Genomic DNA, 15,698 nt, shown 5'->3' with positions numbered 1-15,698 from the left:
AGGGCTATTTTAAGGTTCCATGGTGTAATGGTTAGCACTCTGGACTCTGAATCCAGCGATCCGAGTTCAAATCTCGGTGGAACCTGTCTTTAGCATTTTGTACCTTCTCCTTACAGGAAGAGGCTGTCTATGTGATTTTTTTAAACGTAGCATCAAAGTAAAGATTTAACAGAATCCGGAGGCGTTGCTTTTGTTTTGAAGCAGTTACTGTGACGTTACATGAGTTAACTAGCGAACCGCTAATCACACCGACGTCAGTCCAACATGGCGGCCCACATAGCACGGCGTTGTTATTTACTATGTCGCCGGGCTGGAGAAAATGTGGTTCCACAGCATGAACAGCTAAGGAATGTTGTCATAAGACAAATTAACACCAATTGGCAGCAGAACCTGGGCTACGGGACGCGAGGGACAGACTCCACGGAGGTTAGTCAAATGTCCAGGCTTATTGTGGAGGAGCAAACGACTGTGAAGGTGTCACATCGAATATTATATCCCCGTCAACATGTGTCTCTCTCTACCTAAACCTGGACCAACCCATGTCCATAACATGACATTAACGCGGGGAACACAGTGCTGCGCCGGGGGGGGGGGGCACCTCCGCATAGACCGCGTTAAACATGATAGCATGTTTTGCTGAATGTAGACATGAGCAGTACTCAGCCAAAAAAAACACAAATGGGTGTAGAAGTAGTATGACGTAGTCTAAGGATGTCTTTGAAAGTACGATGGATTTAATGCCAAGGATGCCCAGCAACAAATGTGTTTTATTTTCCTACACTTTCCAGGACGTCCGAGTGCACATTCCAGTGGGTAAATATACAAATGCATATTCAAGCATTACAAAAAAGTATTTTTCCATTCTATTATTTAACAATAATGTGTTTGTTCTGTTTTCGGTACAAAGACCGCCTGATGGTAACTTACAGCAGAAGCAGCGGGCCGGGTGGTCAACATGTCAACAAAGGTTCTCAAAGTTTAACCCCATTGTTAAACATGCAGTTGAATCTTGACCTATTGTGTAATGACATCTCAATCCGCAGTCAGCACAAAAGCAGAGGTCCGATTCCACGTGCTTACAGCCGACTGGATCCCTGAAGATGTTCGACGGAACGTCTTTGAAAAGGTCTGCTTGTGTCATTTATGTATATTTCATTCTTTCTTAATGGATCTTTGCATTTGCACCAGATCATGTGCTCATCCCAAATGGCTGATTTGTAAAAACCCACCATTCACATTTCTCTGTTTTCCCGGCTCAGAACAAAAACCGCATCAACAAAGCCGGGGAGCTTCTGGTGACCTCGGAGCTGAGCAGGAGTCAGCAGAGAAACCTTGCTGATTGTATCCACAAGATTTCTGCCATTCTCGCCGAGGCCAGCCAGAAGCCCTGTGAGCCAACAGCAGAGGATGTGGCTCTAAGGGCAGCCAGGTACTCATTCACCCGGTGATGGAGCACACCGTTTTGCTTCCACTTTGATTGTGAATGTGTCCTCTGCGGGTCTTTGTTGTGAAATGTGTTTTTGGTGCAGGTTAGAAAAGGGGAACCGGGAGCGACTCCAACAGAAGAAGATCAATTCAGCTCTCAAGAAGAGCAGACGAGTGGACTTTGACTGATTGACTGTCACGTTTCTACCTCCAATGAGTTTTCCTGTCAATAGTTACAGATCATTTTTATGTCCAGTGTAAATTATTTAGTCTTCAAATTCTTGTCCAGTAAGAAGCACGTAGAAACATTTTTCTTTTAAATACCATAAATAGACAAAACAGTAATAAATGATTCTGTTACTGTTACATGGTGTTAACACATCAGATTGTTTGCGTTGCACAGAAATGTTGGTTGTATTGCCACTGTAAACCTGTTTTTTATGCTCAAGTGCCTGCTTTATTCCAACAGAGAGGTAATTTACCTACAAGAATAGTTGGACATGTGCTTATTAAATGTAGACATCAAAATAAACAATGAATACAAAGCGAGTGGACATAAATGAACGCATTTGTATTTTAACTCTTTTATCAAATAGGGTTTCAAGGAACAGGTTTACGAAGAAGTATTACGCAGAAATCGATTGATACGGTCAAAGAGAAAAAAATAGCAGAGGATGGTTTCGATCCATCGACCTCTGGGTTATGGGCCCAGCACGCTTCCGCTGCGCCACTCTGCTCCGATGTGTAAGACCCGTCATCGAGGGTATATATAGCAATATACATTAGTTGTGTCGTTGAGCTGCCTTAGTAACTATATAGCATTTCTTTTCCAAGTGTGTTAAATAACGATGACTGTTAAGTGATTAGTGTTGACTTAACCTTCTTGACGACAATAGCGAAAAATGCTACAAAAGTGTTACCTCAAAGAAGACTTAGACGTCGTTCAATCCTGAAGATATTTACGTTCTAGAACAAAATCTAGGAGACTAGTAGTTTACCAGAGATTTCCCCTATAAAATTGGCCCACAAATGCATCGGGGTAAAATCGTTTGGTTAACAAACAAAAGACGACCACGAAGGGACTCGAACCCTCAATCTTCTGATCCGAAGTCAGACGCCTTATCCATTAGGCCACGCGGTCTAGTTGACTATGCTCGTGCAGGGTTTTATAGATATTGTAGAAGTTCAAAATATATGACTTGCGTAGTGATAACTTATACCTAAATGTATATATGTATACATTGAAACAAGAAAATAATTAAATTAAATAATTAATTTTAATTTAATTTAACTAAATTCAATAGTATAGTCAATATAATAGTCAATTAAAGACATAAATGCAGAAAGAAATAACCATGAATTTACATTTACATATTTTAATTTACACTTATTTCGATATATTTTTCACCGACATTCAACTTTATACTATATATAGCAATACTGTGTACGTATGTTAATGAGGTATGATATTTACTTTCTGTGCTTTTAAAGATGAAGGATATGAAGTGTGCAAATATACAATGTAAGTTGGCTCAACTGATTTGACATCTTGGTCCTAATATGTATATGTATTTTTAGACTGGCGTTACATGGACATTTAAAGCAAAATTTAATTAAAACACAACAATTGTTAAGCACCATTTTACTGGTTGAGTAGGAGTTTGAACTTAAGGTAAAGACGATTATTTAGAGACACGGCACCCTTCTTACAATTCAGTAAATTCTTATCTCTATACGATTAAGGTTTCATTGCATGTGTATGAGTACGTTGGTCACTGCTGTTGAGATGAATTTCCTTAAATTAACGATGTGTGTTGATGGAAGAGACAAAGTAGACTTGTCTTCCTTTTCCCCACTTAGTATCTTTACATACATACATACACAGAATACTCGTTATGCTTTATTAGCAGGGTTAAGAAGGTCTAAGATCAGTAACGTTCATGAGTCATACTAGGGGAGACCAAACCTTAATGCCAATGTCTTAATTAATAACACACTATTTGAAATGCATAACAGTAGTAAAGCCAATCAAATAACTTTATTCAGATAATTTGACAGTGACATTCACGTATAGGCACTGAAAAAGGAAAAAAAAACATGTCTGAAACATTCAGACACAAATAAATACAAGAGTACAATCTCAAGTTAGCTATACTGAATTAACAAAAGATGAGGCATCACTCATGTTCAGGTGCAATAGGTTAGACATTGCAGTAAATACATATTACAAACCTTTAACCAGATCTGGTTTAGCCTGGTTCTGTTCTATGCTAACACAGGCTGCTCCCTCTGTACACTTCAATTATTTGAAATAACATCAAGGTAGACCTCAAATACACTCCTATATGCCACAGCTGTTCAGCACCAGGGAGCGAGCTCCCATCCATCCTTTGCTCTTTTTCCACATATTTGCCACACGGTACGGTCCCTCGCGGTGTCGGCTGTGATGCTTGGGAAAGGTTTCAAGCTCAGCTATGGCTTCAACTTTGGTGAAGATTTAAATAGGAAATGAGCGATTTGTTGGAACGTTAAATAACACAAAATGTTTACACATGAAGGGGAGGTTCCTCAGGAAAAAAAGGCTGATGTAGTGTCTATTGGGAGAAATTGCTATTTGTTTGCATGTTAGTCCTGGTTTGAAGCCTTATTCTTGTTGCTGTTTTGATATATATTTAAATTCTGCATGGCGAGTGTCCGTAACGCCCCGGAAGTAGTAAAAAATAACAATCTTCTTTTGCAAGACAGCAGCATTTTAGCATCAATGTTAGATAATTAGATTATAGCCTACTCACCATTATCAATGTGTCTTAATAAGCTAATGGTATTGATGCCCCAATGTTGACCAGTTGAGATCTTCAGTATTCAAAGTGAGAACTTAAGTGACATTAACATTTAAAAGGGGAAGGTATTTACGAGGAAGAAATGCGAGTACTTTGAATGCAAGCACAAGTGGTAAAAGTAGTAATCATAAGTGGGCCTGTCAGGATAATTACATAATTGATCTACCGTAGTGATGTTGAGCATCGTTAGGCCATCGACTTAAGTACAACATATGGACCAGGTTTTGAATATATTTTGCGACATCTTAAACCATTGTGTTTGTTGACATTAAGATTTCAAATTGCAGGGTTTCCCCCGTAATAGAGTATTTAAATATACTCAATACTATAAGTATTTGTGTTTGAAAGGCTACACTTATTATGCCATTATATTATATCACTGGGATAGAAATGGTCTTACGGTATGGTTAATATTTTTTACTATAATGAATATATTGTCAAACTAAAGTAATTACCGTGACAGGCCTAAACACTTGTCCAGCATTGTGTTGCTCAATATGACGCTAAAAGGTAGCACTCGGATAGCTTGCTTATCTAAAGACAGAAACAATAGCATCGCTATGTTCAAAGCTAACAAATGTTCAATGTTATATCTAAAATAGCTTGGTAGGAAACAGTCTGCCGCCCACCCCACACTCACCGTCTTAATGCTGAGCTCGGGTAAGCTGTGGTTTTCAAATGACCCGTACGGAAAGGAGAGTGGCATCAACGTTCAGAACAACCCGACAGGAACGCAGCTGTTCCTCCACAATCTCTAGATAAGCGGACGAGGCACACAGAGAGCGGTGCAAAGGTAGCGACGTCATCCACACGAAAAGGCCTCCGTGAAGCTAAAAGCGGGTTGTGCGCGCGTACTGTGCCCCGAGCAACACCAGGTGACTCACCGCCCCCCCCGAGCTCCTCGTAGAGGCCGACTGTAGCCTGAGAGGGTCCATCCTGCTTTTACTAACTGAGACTATGCAAGTGTTAGTAGAGGCCATTATAAAACCACGGGGAAAAAAATACAGATTTATGTTAGTAGAATATTTCGAATTCCACTCGTTTGTCAGTGAGTGTTATTTTGTGAAGCTTTGACATGTTGTGCACTTCGTGAGGCCAACTGCGATCGTTTTATTGTTGTGACGGATGCCTACAGTCAGGCAGGGAAGCCGGTATATTTAGTTGTTAACACGGAGTGTGAGCAGGACGAGGGCTGAACTCAATCCAGTGCTGGACTAAATACATTGGGTTTTTTATAAATAGGATGCATTTCTGCAAAGCTTTCCGAATGAATCACATGCTAATCAAACCCGCTTGTACAGATGGATGACCTGTATTGAACTGAGCTGTTCCAAACTACTACCCTCTATAAGACACTTAACACGGAGATGGCGCGTTGTAGTCCCCCCCCACCTCCGAGCTAACCGCTGCACCTTTTACTGTTTACTAGACTTGCCGGATTTGCCAGACTTGCCGGCCTTCGCCGCTTTGGTAGCTTTGATGTCCATCTTGGTCTTCTGGATCCGAGAGAAGATCTCTTTGAAAAGCGCTTTGTACTCTGGAGTGTTCTGCCCCAGCCTCTTATCCACCGCCTCCACCTGCTTGCCGATGCTCTCGATGGCCTCGGGGGTGGAGGGCGACTGGGTGGGGGTGGGCGGAGGCGCCGGCGTGGGGCCCATAGCGCAGTCTTTCATGGAGGGGTCCCGGGACACGGGTCTGGACGTCTGCACCCCGGCGTGACACAGGCTCTCCTCGTGGCGGCGACACTTCCCCAGCAGCTCCTCGTATTTCTCCAGCAGGGCGTGATACTGCTCGTCCACCTCCCTGAGGATGGACATCCCCCTCTTCCTCACGCTGTTGGCGTGCAGGGCGTAGCTGCCCCTGCGGCGGCCGGAGGCGTCGCGCGCCACGATGGCGTTGAGCGCCGTGTCGCTGCAGCTCTTCCTCACCGGGCTGGAATCTGGGAGAGCCTCGCCGCCGACGCCCACGCCGCCTTCCGTCTCCTCCCTCACGCCCCCTCCCGCCTCCCCGGCCTCCACTTCCAGGAAGGTGTCGGTCTCCGGCGTGCTGTTCAGCACCGTCTGGGTGAGGGTCACGCCGTCGTCCTCGCTGCCCAGCAGGAACGTGCGGGCGCGGCGCAGCTGCTGGAGCTCCTGCAGCTCCACCTCCAGCTCGCGCACCCTCGCCTGGCAGCTCTCGGCGTCCTAAAAGGGCAAAGGACGGGACACACAGACGGAGTGAAATAAACACAGAAACACGCATTTCTGAAAGTACGTAACCCGCGGGGGGCACCCACCTGCACCCGCGTCTGCAGGCGGGAGAACTCGCCGAGGAGCAGGTTGCACTCCCGCTCCACCCCCTCCCTCCGCCCCCTCTCGGTGCGGGCGGCCGCTCGCAGAGCCGACACCGCCTCCCTCAGGTGCTGGTTCTCCTCCTCGAACGGAGGCCGCTTGGCGTCCACTGTGAAGCTCTCAGCCCGGCCCACCACAAACTCGTCTTCATACCTGAGGGGGAAAAAGGCAGATCACAGGCAATGTGGGTCTTCTCTACTCTTTTTTTAAGACTCGGGGGGGGGGGGGGGGGGGGGGGACAAGTACCTGGGTGCCGTGCAGAGCTCCCTCAGACAAGGGAAGGAGTGGATGGTCTTGCGCCTTTCCCTCTTCTCCCTCCTGACTCGGAGCTGCTCCATGGCGCCAAGCTGCTCCACCTGCCCCGAGAGAGACTCCACCTGGTTCTGCAAAGCATCTATGGTCCCCGTTAACCTGGCCCAGGAGGAAGAAAGAGTGTTAGAAGGGTATGGAAAGGACGGGGGCGGGCATTTAAAGTCCCATTTCCACTCACGCCTCTATCTTTTGTTGGGAGCCCCGGCTGTCCATCACCAGCGCGCGGTTGGTGCGCTCCAGCTCCCTGGCGGTCCCGTCCAGCTGCTCGTACACTTTGGCATGCTGCTCGTTCATGTCCCGAAGCACCTCCAGCTGCTTGGACAGGTACTGTGGGGCGGACAGGTGGACAGCATGCACAGAGACTGAAAGCCTCATACGGAGGGGGGGGGGGGCGACCGCCTCAGAAGCTCAGGGGCAACGCGACCGCTCATTGGCCGTCAGACGAAATGATGAATGATTCCTTTATTCATTATTTAATAGGATTTATTGCTCATTTATTACCATGACATAGAGCTTCATTCCTATTCTAAAAATAAGATGATTGATATGAAATACTGCGTCACTGTCTTCAATGGAACGTTACCAAATGATGGTTAATTTTGCATACTATTGAGGGTTTATTAACCCTTCTACCATTGGAAACCAGCAGGGAACCAAAGTATTCAATAAATAAGTTTATGAATAATGTCAACGATGGCGCAACCTGATGATTTGATGTAGGACTGTACTTTATTTATGAATTCACCTCATGCATTGGGTTAATGAGTGAGCAATAATGAACTCTCGATGGCGATCCCTCTTTCGTACCTCGATCTCTTGCACTTGCTCTTCATTAGTGATGTACATCTGGTGCAGGGAATCCTCCAGCTCCTTGTTTCTCTCCAGAAGAGTCTTTCCCAGCTCTGCCGCCAGGTGGAGGTCTAGAAATCACAAAGTGATGAAGGAGAAAAGGGCCGAACAAATGAGTAACGAGTCCCCACCGCAGTGTGTGTGAAAGAAATGGTGGCGGAGAAAGAAGAATATTTGGGGAAGGACTTTGAGGACAGGACAGAGATTATCATCCGACATCCGTGAAATTTAGATGAGCCGCTGTGGCGGTTGATGGAGCACGTTTTATCTTCTTGATTGGAATGATTAGAGGGTCCATCACGTCGCCCCAGTCCGCACTGAACCAGATCACATACAGGACTGTCTCAGAAAATTAGAATATTGTGATAAAGTTCTTTATTTTCTGTAATGCAATTAAAAAAAACAAAAATGTCATGCATTCTGGATTCATTACAAATCAACTGAAATATTGCAAGCCTTTTATTTTTTTAATATTGCTGATTATGGCTTACAGCTTAAGAAAACTCAAATATCCTATCTCTAAATATTAGAATATTTCCTCAGACCAAGTAAAAAAAAAGATTTATAACAGCAAAACAAAATCAAGCATTTGAAAATGTCCATTAATGCACTCAGTACTTGGTTGGGAATCCTTTTGCACGGATTACTGCATCAATGCGGCGTGGCATGGAGGCAATCAGCCTGTGGCATTGCTGAGGTTTTATGGATGCCCAGGATGCTTCAATAGCGGCCTTTAGCTCATTTGCATTGTTGGGTCTGGTGTCTTTGAGCTTCTTCTTCACAATACCCCACAAATTCTCTATGGGGTTCAGGTCAGGGGAATTGGCAGGCCAATCGAGGACAGTAATGCCATGGTCAGTACACCAGTTACTGGTGGTTTTGGCACTGTGGGCAGGTGCCAGATCATGCTGGAAAATGAAATCCTCATCTCCATAGAGCTTTTCAGCAGACGGAAGCATGTAGTGCTCTAAAATCTCTTGGTAGACAGCTGCATTTACTCTGGACTTGATGAAACACAGTGGACCAACACCAGCAGCTGACATGGCTCCCCAAACCATCACTGACTGTGGGAACTTCACACTGGATTTCAAGCAACTTGGATTTTGCTCCTCTCCAGCCTTTCTCCAGACTCTGGCGCCTTGACTTCCAAATGAAATACAACACTTGCTTTCGTCTGAAAAGAGGACTTTGGACCACTCTGCAACTGTCCAGTGCTTCTTTTCCATAGCCCAAGTCAGACGCTTCTTCCGTTGTCTTGAGTTCAGAAGTGGCTTGACCATGGGAATACGGCTATTGTAGCCCATTTCCCGGACACGTCTGTGAACAGTGGCTTTTGATACCTGGACTCCAGCTTCAGTCCACTGTCTTTGAAGCTCCCCCAAATTCTGGAAGCGACTCTTCTTCACAATGCTGTTAAGGCTGCGCTCATCTCTCTTGGTTGTGCAGCGTTTCCTGCCACATTTCCCCCTTCCAACAGACTTTTTGTGGATGTGCTTTGAAACTGCACTCTGTGAACAGCTTGCTCTTAGAGAAATTTCTTTTTGTGTCTTACCCTCCTGATGGAGGGTGTCAATGATGGTCCTCTGGACAGCAGTCAGATCAGCAGTCTTCCCCATACTTGGGATTTAGTTTACTGAACAAAGCGGAGTGTTTTTCAAGGCTCAGGAAACCCTTGCAGGTGTTTCGAGTTAATTAGACGATTCAAGTGATTAGTTGAATACCCTACTAGTATACTTTTTCATAATATTCTAATATTTAGAGATAGGATATTTGAGTTTTCTTAAGCTGTAAGCCATAATCAGCAATATTAAAAGAATAAAAGGCTTGCAATATTTCAGTTGATTTGTAATGAATCCAGAATGCATGACGTTTTTGTTTTTTTAATTGCATTACAGAAAATAAAGAACTTTATCACAATATTCTAATTTTCTGAGACAGTCCTGTATATAGTGGAGTGGAGAGGCACGGCTCGCTGCAGGTCCTCCTCTCTACCACTCAACTGAGATGAAGGTCACAGATTGGTGCCAAGAATTATTTGAAGAGACACCTCCCCGCTGAGATTCATACAGAAATAGACCAGTGGTACAAGTCTTGAATAATAGTGCGCAAAAAAAAAAAAAAAAGAAGCTTTTGTTTGTACCTTATTTCGCCCGCTCTGGCGTTCGTATTTTGGCTTGCAGGCGGTTATCGTGCCTCCTAAAAAACATGAGTCACTGGCGTCGTACTTCATTCCGACGCTGCTCTGACTCAGCGGTATTGATGGCCTACGTCGTTTAGTCGGAGTCAGCCGGAAGTGGCCAATGAATATTGGATATTGATGACTGGGAGGGAAATCAAGATTCGGACCCTGACTCTATGTCACATTTACCAGCTGATCTTCAGATGGAGTAAAATGGGTATAATACCAGTAGGTCACACAGATTTAGTGAGATCAGATTGTCAGATTGGAAACTGGACTTAACCTCTATTAAGTAAGGTTTGAAATGATGTTTAGACAAACAAGGCACTAGAAGTCCTTACTACGGGCGCTTTGTACCTCCGAGCCGCAATGGCTTTTTTGTCTAGCAGTAAATTAGTTTATTATGTTTGTTGTGACTGTCATGCACCAAACAACCAGGGATAATAATTCTATGTAGTTTAATTGACCCGTTTCTGACAGGAATAACGAGTGTGTACTCTGAAGATAACCGATCGGGGCATGCAGCATTGCCATGGTGGGTGTAATCACAGCCTGGCTAGCATTCCTCTGATAAAAACACGTGAAAGAAAAGCACAAGCCGCCAAATTCTATCCAGGCTCGGACCAACTCTGACAGAAGCCTAGACGCCCCCCCTCCAAACACTGCGTTACTCCCCACATCCAGCTGGCAGAGAGTAGCAGGAGAAGGGGCACAAAGTGAGGGTGGGTGAGGGGAAGAGAGACGATCGATACCACTCACTGCACTCAAACATCCGCCATCCGTTGGCTCCACGCAGACACGGGGGCGGACGGACCGGCGCTCCGGCGTAATCTCATCACGCATTTCCCCCCCCATGTTCCACAGAGAACCTCGGGAGTGGCTTTGTGTGTATTCGGAGAAATTGGTCGCACTCTTGATGCAGTGAACGCAAGGCAGATTTTCTCGCTGGGACACACTTTCTCGCACAGTTGAATGAGAAAAAGTGTCTAAGCTTTTGACTGGTACTGGTTCCGTTAACATGCTGTGTGTGTGTGTGTGATCTCTTCCACAGGCTGCGGTGTTTCGTTAGGTGCGCATCTCCCATGAGATTCATTGGAATGTGGAAAAAAGGGACGTCGCCTCTTTCTCTGGTCCTGTGTTGCAGAGAAAAAGATCCCAGAAACATCTAGTGGCCAGAAATGAATTATTTAGTACAATGGCAAATTTCTTTCCGTTTATAAACCGCATAAGCAGCGGATTCATGCAGCGGATTCCTTTCGTACTCTGTGGTGTAAACAGCCTGCAACAAAATCATTTAAAAGAGTGTCTCTCCTGGACCGGGGCCAGTGGAGGATCTGGCTAACACCCAACCAAAATGGCATGTCTGGACTTGGCTTTCCAAGTTTGACATCTGCTGAATTTGCACACAAACAAAGCCCTTCATTCTCTGGCCTTAAAGGAAGAGTTGAACATTTTGTGACATGAAGAAGCAGCGCTTTGACGGGTGAGCTCTGGGGGTGCTGCCAGGCAGATGGTTTACTTTATGCTAAGCTAAGCTAAGCTAGCTGGCTGCTGCACCAATGAGAAACATGCCATCAACTATCAAAGACCCGTCTCAATTTTAACTAAGCATTTGGTTATTTACTAGTTTTTTAGAGTGAGTGGTTCAGTTTTGTTTTTAGTCTATTGGTGTCGGTTTATTATACTTTTTGTCTTATTGTTCCGATTAAAGATTCAAGTTCTTAAGTGGCACTTTAGTGTGAGTCTTTGTCGAGTTTTGGTTGGTTAAATCAATTAATGATGAGTGGAGTCGAATCAATGAGGAAAATATTTGATGCTCCCTTTTCTGTTGTTTTCACCGTTCATCGACTCATTTGTTTGGAGATTTTAAATAAAATGTTGCCTTTTCATTCTTCCACGTTGCCCCCCCATAAACCTCCAGCCTTCTTCTCTCACAGCACTGAGGTCAGCCTGCCACAGACGCTGTCGTGACAACCACTACAGTACTGTAGCACAATGGCGGTTTCTCTCTCTCTCTCTGAAGGCTTCGTGGCACCCTGGAACGTCGCACAACAACACTACTTGACCTCTGCTCCAGAGGTCTGGTACCCCTCTCTGCCACTCATCCATCCATCCATGATTGCGGTTTCTTGTATATGCGTGTGTGTGTGTATGTGCAGATGGGATTAGGTCAACATCACTGCATCAGCACCCTCTCATCTCCGGGAATGACCCGTTAGAATTACGTGCCAGCTGGACAAGCAATTAAGGAGCGAAGGGAAACAGGAAATGGAATGAGTGGTGCAGAGGACAGAGAGCCGTCTTTGTCTGTTGTTGGAAGGCCAGGCACTGTGATCAAGGAAAAAAAAAAAAACTTTCAAGGAGCCATATCAGCATATCTTTCTTTCTTCTTAGTATCGGATAAAGTATCAAATGTGTTGTTAAATTGGCTGACGAATGTCTTAACCGATGTGCGATGCACAGCAAAATACAAAGTGGGACCTCATCCAACACGCACTTTCCAGTGTGTGACAGGTTATTGTTCCCCTCTAGAGGAGTCCAACAGTCCTGATCTACTTGGAAATTGGCGAATACCAAATTACTCTGAAAAAAAAAATTAACATGAGACTTAATTTTTTTTTTCTCTCAATATTGATATACAGTATGACACGTTTAAAGATTCGTTACATGGCCTGTTGATTGGACCCAAGACGATTTTAATATATTCAAATATTAGTAGCATGAACAACCAAGAAGTGTAAATGATGGATCCGGTTGTTGAGCTGGTACCACGTACAGCAGGTGGCCTTTTGATGGAGAGATGGAGCGAGTCCATTAGCTGGCTCTGAATTAGGTCGTGAGCAGTGAATCCCGAGTGGGTTCCTTTCTTTGTCTTAACATTATAGTAAATTTAACAAAAGATATAAGATATTGTAGAACATCACTTTGGGGTCTACACAACTGTGATGGGCCTTTTACATGTTTTTTTTTCTTCTAATGAACCTAGATAGTCATCATCTGATGGACCGGTTGATCAACAATGAAAACAGGCATTTGTTTCCGTTATAAATAGCACCATATGAAGTCATATGAAAGATGCAGATTGAAAAGGTCTCTTTATGAATACGGTGATAATCCTGTATTGTATATACAATAACTGCGGACACACAACATATTCTGAGGGGTCCTCTTTTTTTCAGGAAAACACCCAGACCTTTCGTTGAAAAAAAAACAACACATTTTGCACTGCTTTAATTTCATTGATTCTAATCCAATGTGCAGTCAACACAAAATAATTCTCTCATTTGAGAATCCGGAAGCAGAAAAAAATACCCTAATTAAGTGGTGTTTAAGCTAATTGGGGGTCTAGCACCGGCTGACAGCCGTAGCAGGCCCCGTTTGGCACGCTGTCAGTGCATTGTTGTCACAGGAGCACCGCTCCATCCTCATCGACTACGCTTTGTTTTTTTGGAATTTGAGGAAAGGACTCGTGAAGGACGTCCGTGCCGGTTCCCGAGCCCGACACAGAGCCTTTGTTAAGGGGGTGGGGTGGGGGGGGGCAGCCCCGGGTGGAGGTGATGCTGCGGGGGGAAGGACGGTGTCTTACCCTGCTCCAGGTCCTGCTGGTCGTACCACGGCTCTTCCTCTTCGGTCACGAATTCCTCCATTCCCCCGGCGAGTTCAGCATGGGGGGCCACCCTCTCCTGCCGGGCCCGGGGAACGCGCAGACACAAGCCGCTCCGTGCGAAACAAAAGAGCTGCGGCTTCTCCGCGTCGCTCGTCTCCAGCTCGGAGCTGCGCGGGGAGCTTCTCGTTTCAAGCCGGTGGGGCCGTGGCTCTGCGCGCTTCCTCTCCCCCTCCGTCTGCTCCTTCCGTTGCGTTTCCTCGGTGACTCCCACCGCTCTGCCTCTCATCCCCACAGCGCCCGGCACCGGCCCATCATCCCGGGTGCTCGCTCCCGTCGCCGTTGTTGCTGCTGCTGCTGCTGCGGAGGAGGAGGATCCGTCAGACGTGGCAGCGGCGGTGATGCGACGGCACTTCCTTTCTCCCGGTTATCAGCTGCACGCCCGCGATGCCTTCAGGTGCCGCTCGTAAAGCGCGAGTGTTTCAGTCTGTTTCCGTTCTGGCCGCTCTCTGTCCGGCTCGTCCCTGTGGATTTTTTCATGTAAACAACAATCATTAGACGCACTATTTTTGAACACACACACACACACGATTTAACCAAATACCACATCAATGACTTTTCTAGTCACTTGTCTTACTAAATGTTACATTACCTCATCCCATGACTTGGAATCAGCGGTGGAAGAACTACTTTCTGTGCTAATGATTACGAGTGAAAGTACTATATTCGAAATCTTTTACAGAATCGATTTAATATCCTACCTTTACTAAAATAAAAAGTAATTAGGCAGAATCACAGAATTATGTATTTGGTTGGATAATATTTATTAATGCAAGCACGTGTTCATTATTTCAGGGTCTCAGCAGGTAAACGTGGAGCTCATTTTATGAACTTTATATTGGTCATTTCTCATTATTAATTAGTTGATTATAATTTAAATATCTGAACTACCTGGAGCATGTATTTCCACATGTTTACTTACTCAAGAGCAAATGTTCTCGTTTTGTTCCAGCACTGCTTGAAGCTAAAGGTTGTTTTATAAACACATTTTGTCTAGTTGTGAAAAAAGATAAAAACTGAGGAATCTTTCCAGCGTGTTCCCTGTGTAATCACAGAGCATCTTATTCCTGTCTAAAGTTTTTATAAGGCTGGGTTCAATATTAGTTAGATGAGGTTTGTCGTTCAACCGGATGTAAATGGTCGGTGTATGAAATAAAGCATAAGTTACTCCACCAGAGGGCATGCAACAGTCTTACACAGGCCACAAAACACGAGAGGCCCCTCTGAATTAACACAGAAACACTTCCACGCATGGCTCCTTTTTACATACCACAGGAATTCCGTTTGTGCCCCTACAGATCCCTTCCATGATGGTTGGATATCATCAACTGCAAGCCTAGTATAGTAAATAAGTGGAAGCAACGGCTCATCAGAATAGCCCCACACTCGGACCTCACACTGGGTCAAAGTTTGGATAAATTAAAATGTAAATGAATGTATATGAAACATAGGCGTACCGCTTATGTTTTTTAGCAGTCCAGATGTGTGTTTAATTTGATGAAAGCAGCGTGTGTTATGTACCCTTTATGTAATCTATTGTCAGCCCCACTGTGTGGGATAATGGCATGACCTGTGAGCACACCTTCACGCAATAAAAAAAACCCCACCCTGGTAGGATCCGCTACAACTCTGAATATATTTTTTATTGTTAAATAGAAAGACAAACAAGCCCTAAAAACCCAACATCAACAAGATCTTCGTTTCCCGTCAGATCAAGTAGATCAATAAGATAAGTTAAGATAAGATATTCCTTTATTAGTCCCACAATGGCAAAATTCACAGGACTCACAGGAGAAGTAGACAGTGCACACAAGATGCATGGTAAGAAAAAAACTAAACAAGACAAGAGCAGCAGTAATAAGTAAAAATACAATAATAAATGACAAAAATAAAAAAGGAGTACCTCAATAGCTAAATGACAAACTAATATACATGGATGTATACGTAGGGTTACACAGTGGCTATTGCACATTTTCCTTTTCATTGTTGGTGGTGTGTCAGTGATTTAATCTCATGTGGTTAACTGGGTGCACAGTTGGTTGTGCAGCCTGACAGCAGCAGGAAGGAAGGACCTGCGGTATCTCTCCTTCACACACCGG

General features: G+C 44.6%; 2 protein-coding genes and 2 non-coding genes across 4 annotated transcripts; 2 read left to right on the top strand and 2 right to left on the bottom strand.

Annotated features, from left to right (window-relative positions):
• The first annotated feature begins 13 nt into the window (after positions 1–13).
• Positions 14–85, top strand: trnaq-cug (transfer RNA glutamine (anticodon CUG)). Its single transcript has one exon. It is a non-coding gene; the product is annotated as a tRNA-Gln (tRNA).
• Positions 32–2,025, top strand: mrpl58 (mitochondrial ribosomal protein L58). Its single transcript, XM_037464688.2, has 6 exons — positions 32–426; positions 789–813; positions 908–967; positions 1,044–1,126; positions 1,260–1,429; positions 1,530–2,025. Exons 1-6 carry the CDS (start codon positions 265–267, stop codon positions 1,612–1,614), a joined length of 585 nt encoding a protein of 194 aa, XP_037320585.1. The 5' UTR covers positions 32–264; the 3' UTR covers positions 1,615–2,025.
• Positions 2,026–2,493: 468 nt separating this feature from the next.
• Positions 2,494–2,566, bottom strand: trnar-ucg (transfer RNA arginine (anticodon UCG)). The gene has a single exon. It is a non-coding gene; the product is annotated as a tRNA-Arg (tRNA).
• Positions 2,567–3,444: 878 nt separating this feature from the next.
• Positions 3,445–14,041, bottom strand: LOC119213071 (cerebellar degeneration-related protein 2-like). The gene is made up of 6 exons (XM_037464098.2): positions 13,522–14,041; positions 7,715–7,827; positions 7,086–7,234; positions 6,842–7,006; positions 6,541–6,748; positions 3,445–6,448 (listed from the first exon to the last, which is right to left on the bottom strand). The coding sequence occupies exons 1-6, from the start codon at positions 13,826–13,828 to the stop codon at positions 5,681–5,683; spliced, it is 1,710 nt and encodes a 569-aa protein (XP_037319995.2). The 5' UTR covers positions 13,829–14,041; the 3' UTR covers positions 3,445–5,680.
• Between the last annotated feature and the right edge of the window lie 1,657 nt (positions 14,042–15,698).

Source organism: Pungitius pungitius, chromosome 21, assembly GCF_949316345.1.
Source record: "Pungitius pungitius chromosome 21, fPunPun2.1, whole genome shotgun sequence".
In the NCBI taxonomy this organism is placed as follows: Eukaryota; Metazoa; Chordata; class Actinopteri; order Perciformes; family Gasterosteidae; genus Pungitius; species Pungitius pungitius.
This window is presented reverse-complemented; position numbering and strand designations above follow the sequence as displayed.